The sequence below is a fragment of the Centropristis striata genome, chromosome 3 (assembly GCF_030273125.1).
Source record: "Centropristis striata isolate RG_2023a ecotype Rhode Island chromosome 3, C.striata_1.0, whole genome shotgun sequence".
Lineage (NCBI taxonomy): Eukaryota > Metazoa > Chordata > Actinopteri > Perciformes > Serranidae > Centropristis > Centropristis striata.
This window is the reverse complement of record NC_081519.1, coordinates 25,561,444-25,584,060: the sequence shown is the minus strand read 5'-3', so window position 1 is coordinate 25,584,060 and position 22,617 is coordinate 25,561,444. Positions and strand designations below refer to the sequence as shown.

Genomic DNA, 22,617 nt, shown 5'->3' with positions numbered 1-22,617 from the left:
ATCAAAAGCGCTAAGAAACGGCCATCGTTGCCAGACTGCCTGGAGGTTCGAAATGAAATCGAGCGCGCAAGGCAGTATGGGTATACCCAGGCTAAAATGATGCTGTATTGAAGAAGACTTGAAACTAACAATAAAGACCATAAGTAATCAGGAACATGTTTACTGAGGTAATATATTAATTTTCTCTTCTATAAAGCTTTCTCTTTGAAACCAGTGGAGTCGCCCCCTGCTGGTCATTAGAAAGAATGCAAGTTTAAGGCACTTCTGCATTGGCTTCTCTTTTCAAATGCGAAAGCTAAATACATTTCTTTGGGTCTATGGTTGCTCCACCTCTTGGTTCTAGGCTGGATGGACTGCACCAACATTTTCGTTCAAACAGTCTTGCTACCCAGAGGGTAACTCTTAATTTCTTTGGTGATTCTTTCCCTTTGCATCTAGCATCGCCATTAAGTCAAAATGTTTATGTGTACAATTGTTTGGTTTATGAACCAATACCTGCAAAACTAATTATATTTTCATCTACATCAGCTGGTTTTTGGTGTTAAGTGGTAATTAGCAACTTTTGTTAATGAATGCTAATAAGCTTAAACTCAGGCAGAGAATGTGTTAAAACATTATACGTATTGCATGTTAGTGTTGTCGCTGTGGTAGATTGTCGCTGCTGGTAGATTCTTGTTCCTGTGCTAAAACAGTGTACATCATATCTTCATTTTAAGGGTTAATCTTCCTTTATAATAACTAACGCTTTATATTGATACTTTAGATTGCTTGTTTAAGAGACTGTTTGATGTCAGCAGAGATTTAAATGACTTGACTTTAAACAGCTTTATATCAAAAGCCTGCATGAGTCACATGAAGACCTTTTCAAATCATCTTGCTGCTGCTGACATGTGATGTGCCATCATGTTATTTTGCTCAACCGACATTTAAAAATAGCAAAACATGGAAAAGCAGCATTCAGGTTTTATGCACCGTGTATATGGAACAAAGTGCAGGACTGCTGCAACTCTCAGTTCTCTGAAACCAAGGCTGGAGACTTTTCTGTTTAACACTTTCTTATCATGCACTGTAACTCTTGTCTTTTTTTATGTTTTTCAAATATATATTTATATTAATATATAGAGAGAGATTTGATATACTTTAATTCAAAAATATTATTAAAAAATCTCCACAATTTCTAAAATAAATAAGAAAAATATATTTAAATATAATTTAATTCAAAGTATTATTATAAATCCCCACAATGTTTTAATAAAAAATATATTTAAAAATAATTTAATTGAGAATATTAGTATAAATCTCTTCAATTTTTGAATAAATCATGAAAATACAAGATTTAAATATAATTTGATTCAAACTAATATTATAAATCTCCACAATACTTAAGTAAATCCACATTTTTAAATAAATCAAAAATATGAGATTTAAATATACTCTATTTCAAAATAGTATTATAAATCTCCACAATGATTTAATATATTATAAAAATATGAAATGTAAATATAATTTAATTGAAAATATTATTATAAATTTCCACAATTTTGAAATAATTATATAAAAAAAAATACTGATAACTTTACTATTTAGTTATCATGCTTTAAAACAAATGTATTTAATTCAAAACTGACATAAAATGTTTTATGTCTTATCTGAAAAACTGAGCCGGCTGTTTTATTTATATAATCTTTTTTTCTTCATGTTAAAACAGACATGCTACATTCCTGATCATTCATAGTGAACCACAGGAGGGACACACATGGGAGGGGAGGAGGCGGAGGGAGTCACATGGGAGCCAGTCAGGCTGCTGTCACATGGTTTGTGTTTGCGGGTTGATCTGAAGGGAGGAGGAGTTTTAGAGAGAAGTTTGTGGAGGAAACAATCTGAGCAGCTTTTCATGTTGCCCCCCTCAACAAGTTGAAGCAGTGAAGCGGATTAAAGAAGAGCTGCTTTCACCAAACAGCCTGTTATGGAAATCCCTGCCATAAATCTAAAGGTGAGCTTGTGGTTTTTACTTTGTTTGCTCTGTGTGTATTTGGTGTTAAATGATGTGATGATGTCAACTTTGTTGCACAACTTTCATTGGTAAATCCTCTGTGTAGAAACTACCTGAGACACATCACAGAGAATTGGTGAAATGTGTCTTTGTTGGTGTTTTTTTGTTGAATTGCAGAAGAACTGTGAAGTTATTTTGAAGTTAGAGCCTCTAAAAATATGTTAAAATATATTTAAGATCATACTGGACTTCACGGTTATGTTGTCAGTGGTGGGCAGCAGGCCTGTGGACAGAGTAAATAATACTATACTGAGTCTAATAAACACAAAAGTAGTGTTAAATCTGCTCATTAAGTAAGATGTTTTTATGTACAGTTCAAAGAAAAACTAATACACAGTGAATTTGCCACCGGATAGGGCAATACAGATGTTAAAATGATTTATCACATGAATCTAATAATATCTTGTCATCCATTTCCAATCTGTCCACTTGTTGAGTTTAAAAGTTTAAAGTAATATATTTGAGGCAGCAAATTTTCTGTAAGTGATAACATGTACCTTTTAAAAGGGTAAAACCATTAAATAAAGTATAAATGTGCTTTTGTGCATATTTTATTTTAGAAGCTCTGAATTAAAGTTCAGAAACTTGGACTCAAACAGGTGATGTGAAAAGTCAGAAAAGAAGGTGTGTAAATGAAGCTCTAGGAGAACTTACTGTGATTTTTCTCAGGAAAAAGGGAAATTTTCTGATGAATAATTTGGGTACAGAAGAATTTAAACCAGCGATCTGTCGAGCCATGAAACCAACCATCTGATGGAGCTTCATGTTTTATGCCAGATGCAAATTGATCACATGTTTCACATCAAGTTTTCTTGGTTCTATCTTGGTGGGCTCACATACATTGAACTGCATCTATCCTTCACTATCCATTAAGTTTTTAATTAATTTGATTGTTTGGTCTAAGAAATGTAAGAAAATGGAGAAATATGTTCCAAGAAGACATCTTTAAGTGCCATTATTCTTTTTATTTTATTTATTTATTCTCTGTTAAGCATCTTTGATTGTCTAAGAAAGTGCTTTATAAATGGAATGTATTATTAATATTATTATTATTTTATTTTTTTTGTTATTATTATTATTATTATTATTATTATTATTATTATTATTTATCCAACCAAATTACAAACCCAAAAAGACGCAGTTAAAGAGTGGTTTACAATAAAGAAAAAATATAAATATTTTTTTAAATGTAAAATAATCATAACAATAATGTAAAATATTTAAGTAGTTACAATAAATACCATCAGTTTAAAAAAGTGATATAATAAAAGTCTGTTTAAAAGAAGAAATTTAAAGAAAGATACTGAGTTTTCCTGTCTGAGATATAAAACAGAGCAAAACAAGATTTCTCAGTGAGGAGAAGCTGGAGTAACTAAAAGTTTGCGTGTAATAGCTGATAAATGATAAATAAATTGCCAAAATTGTAATATTTTGGAGGATTAATTGTAAATGAAAGTGTCTTAGATCTTTGGTCTATCTGCTCAGTTTATATGCAAAATCAGATAAAAACGGTTGAAATAAAGCGTCTCAGCCCACTGGTAAAGTATTTAAAATGTGCTCCTACTCCTGTATTCCTTTTTAACACTTGTCCTCTGTTGCAGGCCATAGTACTGGTGCACTGGCTGCTTACAGTATGGTGAGTGTGAGCACAAGTTTTTTTTCCACAAACCTGAGGAATTTCTCTCCTCTTCTGACTCACACACTCACAGAGTCCGTGTCACATCTTGATTCTGGCCGGCTGTTTCACCTCCACGTCCAGTATGCTTGTTGTATTATTGATGTGTGTCTATGTGTGTGTGCTGCAGGGGATGCATGGCGTGGCTGCCCACCTCCTTCGCTTGGGGGAACTTTGGTGTTTTAGCTGTGGGGGTCTGGGCCATTGCACAGAGGGACTCGATCGATGCCGTTCTCATGGTGAGTGTCTGGCCTTGATTCCTTCACGCAGGCTGCAAACTGAACATCATGTGACACGTACGGTGGTCTAACTATAGGCACAGCAATGCGTATCCGTGCTAACCTATTTGTCTGTGGAATCTAGGACAATCTGTGAGCATCCCTTTGAGAAAGATAGCCTTTCCCTCATTCAGCACAGAGCAAAGTAACCATGGCTTTCATGGTGCATCAGTTCACTGAAGAGTTTCACATAGATGCCTCACACAGGTCTGTAGTGTTATAGACCAGCTTTTATTCTGCTTTTCAGTAAGTTTAATGCAAGAATAAAGCCAGAAATGTGAATGTACCACCCTACAATACTTTTCACTACCACTAATGTTTCTAATACAATGACAAGCATTTTTGCACAAATGTGTCTAGATACTAACCTGATGAACCAGGTTGTTTGTTACACTACCATCATTAGAAACTGCTTGGAAATAAGGGCAAACACTTTTAAAGAATACCTGCATAAAACGTATGTCAGAAGCCTTCAATGCCATTCTTTTCTCTTCTTTCTCTAATGAAAAACTCTCCAGTTCTGATCTCATCTACACTCACCTTTTTAGGAGTCGCCACCATTGTTCTTTTGCACAAACAATCACCTCTTTGTGTTGTCACATACACACACACACACACACACACACACACACACTTACACGTAGCTGCCATTACAACCTCAAGGGACGCTGATTGGTGCAAAATGCTTGTGGTGTGCACACAAATGCATAACTCTGACAAGATGGATTTGCAAGTGATCTAGTGATATTGTTAGAATACAGGATCAGCACAGATGCATCACACAGGTCTGTAGTGTTATAGACCAGCTTTTATTCTGCTTTTCAGTAAGTTTAATGCAAAAATAAAGATGTATTTTTGACCAGAAATGTGAGATTTCTGGATACTGATCTGATGAACTAGATGGTTTCTTACACTAAACTATGTGAGAAGCCTTCATTAGAAACTGCTTGGAAAAGGGGCCTTCAAAGGAACACCTTCAAAGAATACCTGCATAAATCATGTGTCGAAAGCCTTCACTGTCATTCTTCCCTCTTCTTTCATTGACCAAAAACTCTCCAGTTCTGATATAACTGATCTCATCTATGCTCACCTTTTCAGGAGCTGCCGCCATTGTTCTTTTGCACAGTCACCTTCTCTTGTCAACACACACACACACACACACATAGCTGCCATTACTACCTCAAGAGACGTTCATTGGTGCAAAACACTTGTGGTGTGCACACAAATGCATAACTCAAAACCTGACAAGGTGGATTTGCAAGTAATGTAGTGATTCTGCAAGAATCCAGGATCAATTTTCTTCTTTTTTTAATACTGAACCAAATAATGCCGAAAAATGTTGCTATTGTGTGTGATTCTAGATAGCATGCATGCCTCCACTGCTGGTTTAAGATTAGAACAATTCTTTCTTCTCATTCTGTCTTTGGGCTTTTTATAGAGAACGGTGATGCAGAATAAGTGCACAACATATCCGCCTTGAACATGATGTGAAAGAGGCTGTTGACACCTGCTGACAAGTGGCACCAAATGACAAAAAAAGAGGAAAATATGGCTCTTAATTTGTGGTTTGAAATGTAATTAAAGGGGAGAGTGCACTAACCTGCAGCAGCGATGAGGACACTGTCAGTAATTTCTGTTGATTTAAAGAAACGATTCTGAGCCTGACTGATGAGTTATCACAAGCACTGCTACATTAAGAAGTCACTGCTTGTCAGCTCTGCTATCATCTGCACTCCATGTTACTAGAAGATTTTTGTATTGTTACACTCTTTTCCCAGGAAAATGTGTGAAATCTTTGGTCATTCTTTTGCTTTAAAAAAAGTCTCAAATTACCCAAAACTCATAATAATAATAAGTGTTTCTTCAGATAATCAAGACATATTTGTGCAACAAATTATAATAATAATAATAATAATAATAATACATTTCATTTATAATGCACTTTACATTAAAGGAAATCTCAAGGTGCTACAGTTTAAAATCATAAAATTCTAATTATAGAAAGGATTTTAAAAGGCTAAAATCAGAAGAAAAAAAATATATATATATTTTTATTTTTATACATACATACATACATACATACATACATACAACGTCTATTTGAAGCCTGACTAACGATAGTCAACGATAGTCGAAGTCTGTTTTTGTGAAACCGGTCCCCAGACTGCCACGGTGTAGGTGTGTAAAGGACCAAACAAACACACCACAGCTGGAGGGTGGAGAAGAGACGTATCTGTCCAGTGTCTTGTCCAGTGACACCTTTTGACAGTAATGGATTCTGACTGTCACTGCCATCCTTCTAGCGTGTGTACTTTATTGTCCAGAGGTCCTTCAGAAAAGAGCCTTGTGGGCTGAGCTGGCCAAGGTGGAGAAAGAAAATTGGCAACAAAAAAAATGAATTCACTGGATTCTTCTTTGCAGTTCAGGGTGAAGCTTCAAAGGCAGAGATAGAGAAGGGAGATGGTCGTGCTTTTTCTATTAACTCAAGGCTCCACTTTCTGTCTTTGGGTTTTTGAAGTGAGCTTATCCATAGTCAGCATAATACTGAACCTACAATGGATGGGACAGTTCAGGCACACAAGCTGAGTAATGCACTGCTGTGGATAGGGGCTGTCGTAAAACACATTTTATTAAAAAATAAAAATAAAATAAATATATTTTAAGTTTATGTGGGGGAAACTGGAGCTGTTATGTAAGATTTCTGACTTAAAATTTAATTTAATGTGCAATATTCTCTGTACAATGATCCATATCCAACTGCTGACTCTGTCTACATTATAAACAGTTATGGAAAAAATTATTAGAACACCCTTTTTCTTCAATTTCTTGTTCATTTAAACGCCTGGTACAACTAAAGGTACATTTGTTTAGACAAATAACAGATAACAACAAAAATAGCTCATAAGAGTTTAATTTAAGAGCTGATATCTAGACATTTTCCATGGTTTTCTTGATTTTTGGTTAATATCAAGAAAACCATGGAAATTGGCTAGATATTAGCTCTTAAATAGTTGTACCAAGCATTCAAATGAACAAGAAATTGAAGAAAACCATTGTCTAATAATTTTTTCCATGACTGTATAATGTTCCTACATTTTTATTTTATTTTTTGTTTAAATTGTTTATATTTTTTACATTTCTACTTGTTTAAATTGTTAATGTTTAATACTTTTTAATATATATATATTGTTATTTTGCTATCCACCTTGATACTGAAATTTCCCCATTGTGGGTCTAATGAAGGAAATCTGAATCTTAATCTGAATCTTCTTCAAACCTACCAAACTCCATTGACGAAAACATAGTATTTTTACCTCAAAGAACACAGGAGTTGCTGGTCTATCGCTGCATTGATTATTTACTTACTTTGTGTTACAGTGAGAATTTAGGGTTTTAAATTGCTTTAGTTTAGATTTACTACACCAGTAGACTAGTTGCTTCTATGTCATGTGAGGTAAAATTACTAGTCTTGTCAATGGAGCCTGGTGGGTTTTTAAGAGAGCAAAGATGGATGTTAACTGCTTCAGTTTCCTGTCTAAAAGGGCAGTTTTACGACAAAGTAAAGCGTCAAAAATATTAAAAATATAGCGTACACTCTAACTTTTACTGCAGGTAATACACTAACTATGGGTAAGAATCACAAACAACTGCACTTAAAAAAATCTAAAGTATCCCAGTAAGTGACACTATATCATTTTATCAGCTAATCACATATTTAACTTAAATATCTGTATTTTGGACGATTATTTCTCTTTCCATAATATGGATTTAATGTCCCAGATGCAAGGACAACAGAGAAATCTCTAATTTTTGTTTTTTTCTGTCTTGCATTTTTTGTTTCAGACTTCCTGGCACCACTTAGGTTTTTATCTTATTTCCCCACAAAAAAAAATAGTTTTCTTTTTGCAGAATTGAAATGACTTTAATTTTCACTAACAATATGTTGCAAAGAATCTTTCCTGCATAATTACAGAAATGTGTTGGCACAGAGCAGGAAAGTTTTCATCCTGACATTCGCAGCAGCCCTCAGTCCAAAAGCCTGTAACACCATCTGTGTCCATTAAGAAAAGTTTTCTTTCTGTCTCTTTCCCCTGTAGTTTCTGATCGGGATGGTTGTGACAATATTGACCGACATCGTCCACTTTGGGATCTTTTACCCGATAAATGACTTTGCAGCAGAAAGTGGAAGGAACGTGTTTCGCTTCAGTGCAGGCATGGCCATCCTCAGCCTGCTGCTCAAACCTGCATCCTGCTTCTTCGTCTACCAGATGTACCGCGAACGTGGAGGAGATTACAACGTCAACTTTGGTAAGTGCTGCAAGAAGAACAGTAACATGAGAAGTTAGCAGAGAGAATTTAAGCCACTATTCGGCTGGGGTTTTTTTTGTGGATAATGCACTGTTTTTTATCACTCATAGACATGAAAAGGAATTCCACATTGCTCCAAAACAATGACAAAAAACAATCACGACATACAGTCATGGAAAAAATTATTAGACCACCCTTGTTTTCCCTAATATCTTGTTCATTTTAAAGCCTGGTAACTAACTAAACTAAACCAACTAAAGGTACATTTGTTATAAATATAATGATAACAACAAAAATAGCCCATCGTTTAATTTAAGAGCCGATATGTAGACATTTTCCATGGTTTTCCCAATAATGATTTTGGTTATGATCAAGAAAACCATGTTAAATGTCTAGATATCAGCTCTTAAATTAAACTCTTATGAGCTTTTTTTGTTATCATTATATTTGTCCAAACAAATCTCCCTTTAGTTGTACCAGGCTTTAAAAATTAACAAGAAACTGAAGAAAACAAGGGTGGTCTAATATTTTTTTCCATGCTTGTAGGATAACATAAGAAAAAACAATGAAAAAAATTAGGAAACAAAAACAATATATAATATAAATATAAATATAACAATAATAAAAGAAAATAAAGTGTCTAAGGAGTAAGGTGAGAAAAGTGCAGATGACATGGCAGGATGTAATATACAGATATATGGCACATGACAATGAACATAATAAAGCCAATGGATGTTGAAAATTGTGATGCACATAATGTTAATATTGGTCAGTCGGATATGTTAGCTTTCCTCCCTGCAGAAAGGGGAGGAGTGGTGTCAAATCAGTCCCAAATGTATCCAAAAATAAGATTCTTACACAGGAAATTGATGGTATATTCCAACATATGGGCATTCATTATTTATTTAATCACTTGAGCCTGATCTAATTCACTTTTGAGCAGCATATGACACAGAAAACACCTAATTTAATAACAAAATAAGGTTAAATTGAGCACATAATTGAGAAATATCTGAGGTTTTCTTTCCCCCGCCACACAAAAAATACAAAAAGATCCCGATCCCTGAGTGTGTCCAAAGCTGGCGGTGCAGACTGATGTGTGTGTCCAGAGGCTCTTTGAGATCTCTGCCTATGTTGTTTTTTGCAGTTTGTCATGAAAAGGCCTGCCAAGCCAATTGCTACACACACACACACACACACACACACACACACACACACACTGGGTGGACTCTGTGCTCGACCACGGGCGGATGATTCCACAGTCAAACTCATTAGTTACAGTCACAAGACTTTTAAGTGCAGGAAAAAAAATATCTGAGCCCGGGCAAGAAAAATCGTTTCTCCACGAGTTGTTTGTGACATTTGTGTGTCATCCTTTGCTGGCCACAAGTTTATACAACATGCAGGAACATATTAAAGCCATGCAGGCTGAAAAATGTGATGGAGAAACAAGCACATGATTGATGTGAAATGAAGTCCAGAGCTGCATCTTCGTGCACAGAAATTTTGTGACATTCTTGACCATAGATAGAGTATTTGTCTGTAGGGATGGGCATTTGGAAGAAACCTGCCAACTCCAGCATCTATAATGTTAACAATCAATCACTATGTTTTATACATACTTTACATGTACTTTTTTTTTTTTTTTTTAATAATTATATATATAAACATACAGGTGCATCTCAATACATTAGAATATAATGTAAAAGTCAATTTCCAGTAGTTCAAGTCAAATAGCCCCAACCAAGTATTGAGTCATATAGATGGACAGACTTTTCAGAGGACAACATTTACATATTAAACTTACTTTTTAAAATTGGTCTTTTGTAAAATTACATTTTATTGAGGCACTGAACTTTAGGTCTTCATTTAATGTAAGCCTTAATCACTATAATTAGAAGAAATTAAATAAATTAAGACACACAATGTTTAATTTTGCGTGTAATGGATCTATATAATGTGTTATTTCACCTTTTTGAATTTAATTACTGACATAAATAAACTTTTCTATGATATTCTAATATATTGAGATGCACCTGTCTATACAGTGCTATGCAAAAGCCTGTTTTGATAAGGGACGATTTTATTTTGAAAGGACGAGAAGAGACTTCCTGTAAATCGTAAAGCGGTTAACTCAGTGAGATTAAACCGTAAAGATAACGTCAAGGAGTTCAATGTTTTATGTTTTAGCCCCCAAAGAGGCATGAAGTTAGTTTTCACAGTAATCTTCATGTTTGAATTTGTTTTGTGTTTAAATAAGTTGACAGTCATATCCCGTGGCTATTGGTTTGTTCCAAGTCACGTGACTTTCAAGGTCCCAGCGGTCAGAACAAAAAACATGGCGGACAGTTCTCTCATTTTTTGTGAAAAATCAATATTTTGACTTAGTTTCTGCATAAAAATGGATTTTGATCACATTTGTAGCGAGAAATATATGATTTATTTTCTAAATATTCACTCAGTGAATGTACATAATCACTTTGTATGTTGGAATAGCCACGGGATATGACTATGTCATTAACTTGCATTGTAGCGAAATCCGTGTCAGTTTCTCGGAAATTTGAGCGAATCCGTGGCTATTCCACGGATTTTGAGTTAAGGGAAATCCGTGGCTATTTCACGGATTTCTGTGAGATCATGTTGTTTGATACAGTAAGCAAGTTTTGCTCCAATTAATTCTCTTGTATTATTATTATTATTATAATTGTTATTGCAACTCTCAGGTTGCAAACTATCGGCTTTCTTTATCCAACTTAATTCTCAGCTCATTGGCTTATTGACGTACGACCACAGAACTGAACACTCGGCGTGTTTCAGTTCAGTGATACTGATACGCAGTCAGAGGTAAAATTAATATTGAAAAATACACAGATCGATAAAAGATTCCACATGATCGACCAAATTCTTAACGACCATTAATCCATCAACAACTAATTATTCCCATCCCTATTCGTCTGTTTGTGTAGAACAAATAAGTCCACTTCTTCCACTGACTGGTCAGGAGACAGTCATATGGTGAACACATGCAAATACACAAAACACAAGCAACTTGAGAAACCATCTTCATCATTTTGACAACACAAGTCCAGCATTTAAAAAACATGCTGCAAAGACCACAACACAACAGAAGTGTTTCCAGAGGACACTTAAGTGATGCACACGTCTGGACACCTCTGTGATAATATCAAGTTATTTCAAGATGATGATAATTTCATTGTTATAACGATCATAGTGTGCTAACCTTACCCGGCTATCGATAGCATGCTAACGTTAGCGGGAAGCAAAACCAAGCCCAACTCTCCGTTGAGAGAGACCAACTAAAACATGTATCATTCATTTTTTTGATTTGTTTAACTGCAATGTGATTGATACGGGCTAGCAGGCTAACGCTAGCAGGCTGACGATATGTATCACGTTATAACATGAAATTATCATTATCTTGAAATAACGTGATAATATCACAAGCGTGTCCAGACGTGAGCATCACTTTTAAGTGTCCTCTGGAAACACTTCTGTTGTGTTGTGGTCTTTGCAGCATTTTCTAAATGCTGCACTTTTGTTGTCAAATTGATGAAGATGTTTTCTCAATTTGCCTGTGTTTTGTGTATTTGCTTGTGTTTTCTTTAGTTGCAGCTGTGAGCTCCACGTGATCGACCAAATTCTGAACGTCCATTAATCGATCATCGATTAATTATTATCATCCCTATTCATCTGTTTGTGTTTAACAAATGATGAGTATACTTCTCCCACTGATGGTCAGGAGACACTCAAGATGTATTCTTTGATTAACTCTATGTGGTTATTGATTTCTTGGACTTTGAGTCACTCTGCTGAGAGCTTTCCCATCAGAGATCCCACTGAGCTGTGACGTCTGCAGGACTCTTAAGATGTGACTCATGACTTCATCTATTTGCATTAATCAAACAGGTTTATGATCTGATGCTAGTGTGGAGAACAGTTCCATAGGGGGAGCTTTGAGATAGAGAGAAAAGAAAAATAAACCAGGAGCTTGGGTGTTTAATTTATTATTATCTGTCATACCACCAGCTAAAATAGTAATTTATTGCTCCACTCTTGGAAAATTAATAAAATTTCTCCTGCATTGCGTCCCAGTCACTTGATTTGACTGTTTAGAGGATAATTGAATATTGATGAATGTGCTCTCTCTGTGGTTTTACTTTAACGCCACAGACACGCAGCAGGTACATCCATTAGACTGTGATTGGCTGCGTGGTGACTGATGAGTGGAGCTAATGTTAGTCTCAGACATTGTGTGTTTTTAATTGCTGTCTGATTGCGGAGCCGGCATTAACATGGCCCCCCGCTGCACCAGGCGCTCTGGGGATCAGACAATCAGCTGGATGTGAGATCAGGGGTTGGTTCTGACAGGGATCTCTGGATTTTATTTTTCATGTTGCAAAGGCAGTTTATGAGATTTTTTGCTTTTCCAGAAACAGAAAACATAAGAGCAAAATTGTAATAATGATAACAAATACATTTTATTTATAGAGCGCTTTACATGTCACTCAAAGACGCTTTACAGTTTAAACACAGTGAAAATTAGTTAGTGAAAATTACAGAAAATTACAAAAAATGACAGTATATGAGCAGTCTCTTATGTTGTTTGGGAGAGAGTCCCAGTAATGAGTGGTTTAAAATGTGTTTGTCTGTAAATACAAAGCTTACCACCTACTGTAGTAACATTAACCCCTTCTGATGCTAAATTAGCTTTTAATTAGTCAACTATATTATTTGTGGGGTTACAGGTGGTCAGTTTGGGATAATTAAATAAATCTGACAAAGTGACATATATTCTCTTTAAAACTGTACAGAGACAATACATTTAACCTCTTAAAACCCACCTGCCCACCAGTAGGTAGACCAGAAAACATTTTGTTTCTATAACTGAAGTACAGTCATGGAAAAAATTATTAGACCACCCTTGTTTTCTCTAATTTCTTGTTCATTTTAATGCCTGGGACAACTAAAGGTACGTTTGATTAATGATAACAACAAAAATAGCTGATAAGAGTTTAATTTAAGAGCTGATATCTAGACATTTTCCGTAGTTTTCTTCAAAATAGCCAAAATCATTATCAAGAAAACCATATTAAATGTCTAGACATAGAGATATCAGCTCTTAAATTAAACTCTTATCAGCTATTTTTGTTGTTATCATTATATTTGTCCAAATGTTGCACCAGGCATTAAAATGAACAATAAACTCAAGGAAACAAGGGCGGTCTAATCAAATTTATTTTTTGACAATTTCTTCTCTCCCTCTACACTGGCGATGATGTCACACACTGTGACACGAACATTCCGTGCAATACACACCCATTATAATCTCAGAATTTCTCCAGAAATGATCATGGTCATTGAACAGGGATTGATAAAAAACTATATGACCTATCGAAACGTGGATTAACACACCGATACACAAGACTTGTGTCTACTGTTTAAAGTTTAAATGGAGTCTCTAGGTGAAATTATGCCGGAGAAGGAGACGTTTAAAAAACTCCAATTATTGTTCTTTTTCGCTCATTTTTTTTCGGCCGTCCCATTCATTTCAATGCAAAATTTTGAAAGACATAAGTCGCGAAAAATTCGTATTCTGTAGAGAAAAGTAATAGCACACCGATCCCGATCAAACCGCACGTTTTGATATATAATTTGTCCTGCAAGTTGTAGGACTAGTAGCGGGACGAAATTGCGTCCGGAAGACGAAGAAGAAGAAATCCACAGTATAACAGCTATTGCTGTATGGGACCAGTGCTCGGTGCGATTGCCCCGAGGCCGTAATTTAAAAAAAAAAACTGTAAGAGATAAGAAAAAGTCAACACACTGATAATAGGCACCAGATCGATTCATTTCAAATTTTTGATCCTTTCGCAAAACAAAACTTCCTTTGTTTTTCTTGCATGTCGTCATTTCCAACCTCGAGTCTGTCCGTCAAACTGTCATGTTTTATGTCATGTGAACATGTGTTGTGTCATGTTTTTCCTGTTTTTGATTCTTTTTTTCTATTTGTATTGCTTCTCTTCTCTTCTCTTCTCTTCTCTTCTCTTCTCTGCTGACCCTTGACCTCTCAGACTTAGAGACCTCTGTGGACAGTCGATGCACTACGGACAGTGCTGACAGTGCCTTTATTGCCCGACGCTATTGATTCCCGGCTTTATTTTCACCATTTTCTCTTCTCCAATCATCCTCTTCCACCCTCTCCCACACAGGAAGTAAGATCACAAATCAGGCTGCATGACAAAAAAATATATATTTTTTTACATTTACATTTACATTTTTTCTTGCTACTTCTCTTTGAATATTCTGTTGTCTATCATTCTCTTTGTTATTTAAATGATTTCATCTGTCAGTCCCCCCCTCACCATCCTGTACCTGCCTGTGTTTGTCAGTAGAGTATGTTTCTATCCATGTCTATTGTATCATATGCATTTATGTGTCTCTGAAAGTTTGCATTCATGTATTATTCATATGTTTTACTCTCCAGACACCTCATTTGTGTTTGTGCATTCTGTTTGCATATATTTAAAGCAGAGCTGCATGATGGTGCACATTCTCAAATCAGCCTAATTAAAGTAATGTTGACTTATAATACACAATGAGTGTGACCTGTTTGAAATGCACACTGAGACGAAAATGATCAAAGCAGCACGATGCACGACCTTTAATGTATTTTTATGCCTTTAAATTAAATTCAATAATAAAAATCAGTTGTATAGTTGTATATATGTAATATATACTTTTTCAAACCCTTTAATTTGTGCATGTTTGTCACAGTCACAGGACTCTGGGCCATGTAGACGTAAAAGTGAACGGGCCTTTGAACTTCCCAAAAAACACAGCATTGGTATTCTGAGTCAAGACTGTTTGTTTTAAGACTTTTCAGATGCATTACTGCCTCCATAGAAGTCATGTTTACAAGAAATAAAAAGCCCAGAGGATCATGCATGGACAGGTTTGCATGCATTAGGTTTTTCAGGCTGTCAGATTATCGATTTCGGTCTTTTCCTCAAATTGTTGTCAAATTCTCTTCACTCATCAGATACAAGTGGATGTAAAAGGGGGGGGGGGGGGGGGACCACTTAAAATACTTAATAATTTTAATGTCATTTGCTGATTTCTCAGCTTAGCATCTACAGTCATGGAAAAAATTATTATACCACCCTTTTTCTTCCACTTCTTGTTCATTTTAATGCCTGGTACAACTGAAGGTCCATTTCTTTGGACAAATATAATGATAACAAAAATAGCTGATAAGAGTTTAATTTAAGAGCTGATATTTTGACATTTTCCATGGAAAACTATCAACATTATCAAGAAAACCCAACCCGTTCTCATTCCCGAAGCGTAAAATACCGACTATTTGTCACGCCCCTGAACGTATCATACTGACGAAAAGGGTACCCTTCCACGTGTGTGGGGAACGCTCTGGGTTCTCCATTGACTCCAATATAAACCCGCTCGCGCTGCTGAGAAACGCTTAGAGCAGAGGCTTACAGCCGTCTATTCACTCCAATAATATCCTGACCACGGCCCTCCATTACGCTGCCAGCGACAATCTGAATGGAGAACCGAGGACCCTGTGCACGGAAGTATTTTTCTCCCTATTTTAAGGATTTCTTTTAATGACATCGTCAACATTTCTCAACACAAACACATCAAAGTCTCACTGATAATTCAACAATAAAATAGCTTCATGTTGTGGCTCTCAGTATCAGTTTTTTCTCCTTCGATTCTGAGAAATAAACTTTTATTCGTTTGTTTTACGGCATTCCACTGGCGGACATTTCTCTCATTTTTAGTGAAAAAAAATAAATATTTTGACTTTGTTTCTGCATAAAAATGGATTTTGATTACATTTCTAGCGAGAAATATATGTTTTATGTTCTTAATATTCACTCAGTGAATGTACATAATCACTTTGTGGCGAAGATCTCGCCAGAAAAAGACGATTCGCTGTGTTTTATTTTGAAATCTGTTTTATTTTGTAATCTACCGCGATCATAGCGGATGTGGTCCTATCCTCGCGGATGTGCTGTGCGATCTCATTGAATCGCGCTTCACTGTAAATGGCCCCGACTCTGCTCTCCTATTTTAGTTAAAATATCTTCATTAAACAAACATTGTTGTCTTTTTTTAGCATAGATAATATACATACAGTGTAATTATTTATTAGACAGTGTGTGATATTCGATATGTTGGGTAGAAATAGGTTTTCACAGCCCTAATAGGGAAGAACTACAAAACGAGAGGTCTAGGGAGTTGTAGTTTTTTTAATAAAACAGGTTTTTCCCTCAAATTGGAAGTTGGAAATACTTAATTAGTGCCTTTCCAGGGGTTTGAGGGGATGTCAATCACATTTTTGGCATCAGAATTTAAATATTGTCTTGTTCAATGGGGGATTTGTTGTTTTTTCAGCATATCCTAAAGTCCCCCCACTCCCACCCCTTAGTGACTATGCTCACATTATAGTCCATGTCAACACCTTTCTATAACAGTAGGTCTCATGTCTGTAACCCTTTTTGTCTCTTAGTTATAATCATTTAAATATGCCCCAGGGTTAAGGTTCAGAGGTCAATATCTCAAAGCAAGAATATTATAGAACCTTGAAATTGATATATGTTACTCTCCAGGCCAAGACCTTTCCAGTGATGTATTTGGTTTAGCTCTATGACAACCCTAACCCTTTTTTCACATCTCGCACTCAGAGCACTCAAAGGGCTGTGGGGATCTAAGTCTGTTAGGGCAGATTTCCAAGGTTTGAAAAAAATAAAACTATAAAATAAATAAAATAAATAATAAAACATCACCGGAAAGGTCTTGGCCTGAAGAGTAACATATATCAATTTCAAGGTTCTATAATATTCTTGCTTTGAGATATTGACCTTTGAACCTTAACCCTGGGGCATATTTAAATGATTATAACTAAGAGACAAAAAGGGTTACAGACATGAGACCTACTGTTATAGAAAGGTGTTGACATGGACTATAATGTGAGCATAGTCACTAAGGGGTGGGAGTGGGGGGGCTTTAGGATATGCTGAAAAAACAACAAATCCCCCATTGAACAAGACAATATTTAAATTCTGATGCCAAAAATGTGATTGACATCCCCTCAAACCCCTGGAAAGCCACTAATTAAGTATTTCCAACTTCCAATTTGAGGGAAAAACCTGTTTTATTAAAAAAACTACAACTCCCTAGACCTCTCGTTTTGTAGTTCTTCCCTATTAGGGCTGTGAAAACCTAGCCTGGCTAACACCAGACCAAATCTCACTGGAGATTAGGTCTGGACACCTACAATGTATTTCTCCGTAGAGGAGGTGTGGTTTACGATCCTCCGGAGCCGTTTATTGGACGCTTAGAATGTCTATCAAAGCGTCTGTAGGTAGCTCTTAGCCAATCAGATCAGTTATACCAGATGACGTAGTAGAGCAACAGAGATGGATGTTTGTTGTGTGTGTGTCTGTGAGAGAGTGTTGCTGCTGCTTTGCTTCTCCAGTTCTCGCTTTCTGCAAGATTATTTATTTTCACGCTTTATTCCCCCTCATGTCATTCAGCCACACACATCCACTGATTTTATGGGCAATAAACAAGCTGCTGCGGGTCTCTGGGGGCTCCGCTGTCCCCCGATTCGGAGCGAGATCACCGGCGGTGACCGGCGGTCTCACCGGCTCGGCGCAACGAGCCGCAGAAACCGCCCGTGCGGCGCTAATAGCCCCGCTACCGGTGATCTCGCTACGAGCCGGGGGACAGCGGAGCTGCCGAGAGACCTTTCGCCTTTCAACTTTCGCTCTAAACTATTTAAAACACCATCTACAGCTAAAGAGAGTTTCGCGTCCGCAGCAGCCATGTTGGATCCGGAAAGCTTCCAAGTGCCGAGTAGTACGCGTCATCGTCTCACCGTCCCTCCCCGCTCTGTGATTGGATCCCTAAAACAGGGCTAAGATAATCGCCTCGTTTCCAGACCGTCTGGAGGTTCGAAATCAAATTCGAGCGCGCAAGGCAGTCTGGGTATACCCAGGCTAGTGAAAACCTATTTCTACCCAATATATCGAATATCACACACTGTCTAATAAATAATTACACTGTATGTATATTATCTATGCTAAAAAAAAAGACAACAATGTTTGTTTAATGAAGATATTTTAACTAAAACAGGAGAGCAGAGTCGGGGCCATTTACAGTGAAGCGCGATTCAATGAGATCGCACAGCACATCCGCGAGGATAGGAGCACATCCACTATGATCGCGGTAGATTACAAAATAAAACAGATTTCAAAATAAAACACAGCGGATCGTCTTTTTCTGGCGAGATCTTCGCCACAAAGTGATTATGTACATTCACTGAGTGAATATTAAGAACATAAAACATATATTTCTCGCTAGAAATGTAATCAAAATCCATTTTTATGCAGAAACAAAGTCAAAATATTTATTTTTTTTTCACTAAAAATGAGAGAAATGTCCGCCAGTGGAATGCCGTAAAACAAACGAATAAAAGTTTATTTCTCAGAATCAAAGGAGAAAAAAATGATACTGAGAGCCACAACATGAAGCTATTTTATTGTTGAATTATCAGTGAGACTTTGATGTGTTTGTGTTGAGAAATGTTGACGATGTCATTAAAAGAAATCCTTAAAATAGGGAGAAAAATACTTCCGTGCACAGGGTCCTCGGTTCTCCATTCAGATTGTCGCTGGCATCGTAATGGAGGGCCGTGGTCGGGATATTATTGGAGTGAATAGACGGCTGTAAGCCTCTGCTCTAAGCGTTTCTCAGCAGCGCGAGCGGGTTTATATTGGAGTCAATGGAGAACCCAGAGCGTTCCCCACACACGTGGAAGGGTACCCTTTTCGTCAGTATGATACGTTCAGGGGCGTGACAAATAGTCGGTATTTTACGCTTCGGGAATGAGAACGGGTTGCGAAAACCATGGAAAATGTCAAGATATCCGCTCTTAAATTAAACTCTTATCTATTTTTATACCTTTTGGTTGTACCAAGCATTAAAATAAACAATAAACTGAAGAAAATAAGGGTGGTCTAATATTTTTCCATGACTGTATAAGAGGGAGTGTATGCTTTTCTATGTTAACAACATACAGTATAAGCCAAGATAACAAATCTGTCCAACTGTGTGTAAAGTGAGAGTGATAATCAAGAAAAAGTGACGTTCAGCTTTCTAAGGATCTCTTTCTTTTGCAAACAGTTTTAATATGTATATTGCAACACCCTTGATTAGTTGTTTCTCAGCAGATATGAGCATGAATAATACATCTGCACAGCAGGGGTTGAAGACTTCTTTGGCTTGTCTCTGCAGGTTTCCCCTCTGTATCACGAAACAGAGACGCCTACCAGTCCATTGACCAACAGGACGAGTCCTCCAGCACGGCGAACCCCTTCAACCAGGCCCAGGATAGCAAACCGCCTCCCCGCACTTATTGAGAGAGCCAGACGGGGAGCAGAGCTGTGGTTTCCTCTGGATTTTCATGCAGCAGCAGCAGCAGCACAGTGCTCGGGGGCAATTTTTTGCAATTGATTTCACCTTGGTCGCTCTGTTTTTGCACAAGTTTGACAGCAAAATTAATACTTTTATTATGTTAAATCATTAGCTCTGGTTGCGTTTAAACCCATTTATTTTTCTTCAAAGGTTGTAATATTATTTTTTTGCTGAAGTGACACATCGCTCGTGAATAAATCCAGAGGAAACACTGCTCAGCGTGTTGTGTTTAAGTCGTTACCACCTGCTATTTTTAGTGGAGAGGTGTTGAATGGAACTGTTGTGTGTGCAGCAGTTGTGGCAGTTTACTTTTTCCCTGGTGAGTCATTTTTACAAATATGGCACTTACAGACATTAAACTGTTTCCCTTTGTGATCTGTAAATTATTACATCTCCCTTGTTTGCAGTATGTGATTATTATTATTATTATTTTCCAACTAGTCTTCCACTGTACGGTACAGCAATGCTTGAAGAACAGGAGAGGTTTTTTGATTTTTTTTTTTAAACATGAGAACTGAAATTAATGTTCAGTGTCACGCTTTAGAAGCTGCCTTGTGCCTTTTGTACTTTTTCCAACTTATAAGAGCTGTGAAATCCTTCAACTGAGTTGGTGGCCAAATTGAAATGCCGGTCTTTCTTCTCGTAACTGAGCAAGAAATGAGCAAGACCTTCAAGGTGCAGAGCTGTACACTGTTTACTTTATATTGATGTGAACTTAAGCAAAGACAGTATTAAGACTACTCTCATGTGTGTAGCTCTGATAAATACATTAAAAAATATGGACTTTTTGAAGAGAAAAAGAGAGAAATATGAAGATTTTTTTGTAAGGATTTAAGTTTATGATTTCCTATTTCAAAATATTTTAAAATTATCATTCTAGACTGCCATAAACACTCTTTTGTAATGTAAAACGTCAATAAATTACATCCTGTGCAGCTTCTGATATCTGTTGATCTGTTACATGTTCCTACTGTACAGTTTGTCACGAATGTGAAAGGGGAACTTCTTTGTTTTTCAACCTGGACCCTATTTTTCCACAATTTTGTGTCTAAATGAATAATGGGGACAAAAAAGGTCGATTCCAAGACGAGACCAAGACCTTCAAAAAGTGGTCTCAAGACCGATCTTGAGTACTACAACACTGTCACTTACATTTCTGTACTGTGCAAAAATGCACCAAAGTATCAATATCACTCTGATTCGGACTAACCAAATGGACTTGGGTTGTGAAAGCGGCCTAAAAGATACAACAGCTTTTCTTTGCGCATTTCTTAATGGTGCCAACAAAATGTCAAGCCTAACTTCATGCAGCTTTCCTAACCTACAGACAGTCTGGAGTTGTGGCTAACGTTAGTTTTGCTATAAATGGAATCCTCTACATACACCACAGTGACCAGTGACCAGGATGAATACTGCCAGCCAAAGAGGAGAAGAAATCCTTTACAAAATGCACTTTTTCCAGAAGAAAATTGCTGTTCCTAGAGTGGAGAGACCTGCTGCAGACAGAGCGGAACTAATATTATCAGCTAAAGTTATTTTTTTGACCTGCTTTTCCATAATGTTGTTGGATACTTTTAATAAAAATCTGAGCAAAAATAAGCGCTTTTAGTGGCAGTATTGACAGTTTTTTTTCAAGGCTGCAGCTTTCTTGCTCAATACTGTAATGACCAATTGCAAAAATGTGTTGTTCCCATAAGTCACTTAGACACCAAAACATGGGCAAAATTTTCTAATTAATGGTTTTAGAGCTTGAAATGTGCACATTTTATATTTTTGCAGCAGCACTTGTAGGGGTAAAAGCTAATTTAGGTCAACTTTGCTATCGGAAATTGACTAAATTAATATTTAATACTTTAAATGAATTAAAGTTACTCGAGGGGCACCACCCATTCACGTAGGAATGGGAAAGATAGCAAAAATCACAGTCTCAAATCTTAGAAGTCAATGAATCCTTGACGTGTCAGAGGTTGGCTTTCACACAATATTTCACAAACAATACCAGGAAACTTCTTGTTAAAATAGGAAAAATATTTATTTACAGTAATAATATCCAAGTAAAATACTGTAAATTACAAATAAGGCACACAGTAATAGTAAATAATGGGATTTATGTACGAAGCTATGTATGTGTGTGTATAACTATGTATGTAAGTATAGGCGTCTATGTGTACTGAGGTAAGTGTGTGTGTGTGTGTGTGTGTGTGTGTGTGTGTGTGTGAGGAAGAGAGAAAGAGAGGGAGAGGAGGGGCAGAGAGAGAGAGAAGTTGCGAACGCCCCCTCCTTTTGGGGTGGTACGCGCAAGATGGCTGCCGCGTACTACCCAGGTAGAATAAACACACCAAACAATGGGGTTGAGTGCCCACGTGGCGTCAAGAAACAAAGCGCACAGTAACGTGGGTGACTTAGCGTTGGAGAGGCAGAGAGAGGAAGAGAAAGCGAGAGAGAAACGGCGAATAAGCCGGTCGGGGGTCGCTCACAGTTAAACTGACCGTGCCGGTCAAACACAAATAACACCTCTACAATGCAGTAATAACACCAGCAAAATAAGAATGAGAAGGAGAGAGAGAGAGAGAGATATGCGCCGATTGGAGCCGGCGCAGTGGGAGAGAGATAGACGGAGAAAACAGCGCACAAAAGTAAAACAACTACAGTAACACAAACAGTAAAATTCACAAACAGATTTAAAAGAAAAACCTTTCTTAACTAAGATCTGCCCAGATATATTAAGCCCTTACTTGAGAGAAATCGATCCGTGATTTCTCAGCTGATTGGTCAGGCGGCGG

General features: G+C 36.8%; 1 protein-coding gene across 1 annotated transcript; it reads left to right on the top strand.

The window, feature by feature from the left end:
* The first annotated feature begins 1,849 nt into the window (after positions 1-1,849).
* On the top strand, positions 1,850-20,777 carry agtrap (angiotensin II receptor-associated protein). The gene is made up of 5 exons (XM_059329441.1): positions 1,850-1,993; positions 3,655-3,689; positions 3,859-3,967; positions 8,104-8,314; positions 19,655-20,777. The coding sequence occupies exons 1-5, from the start codon at positions 1,967-1,969 to the stop codon at positions 19,777-19,779; spliced, it is 507 nt and encodes a 168-aa protein (XP_059185424.1). The 5' UTR covers positions 1,850-1,966; the 3' UTR covers positions 19,780-20,777.
* The last annotated feature ends 1,840 nt before the right edge of the window (positions 20,778-22,617 follow it).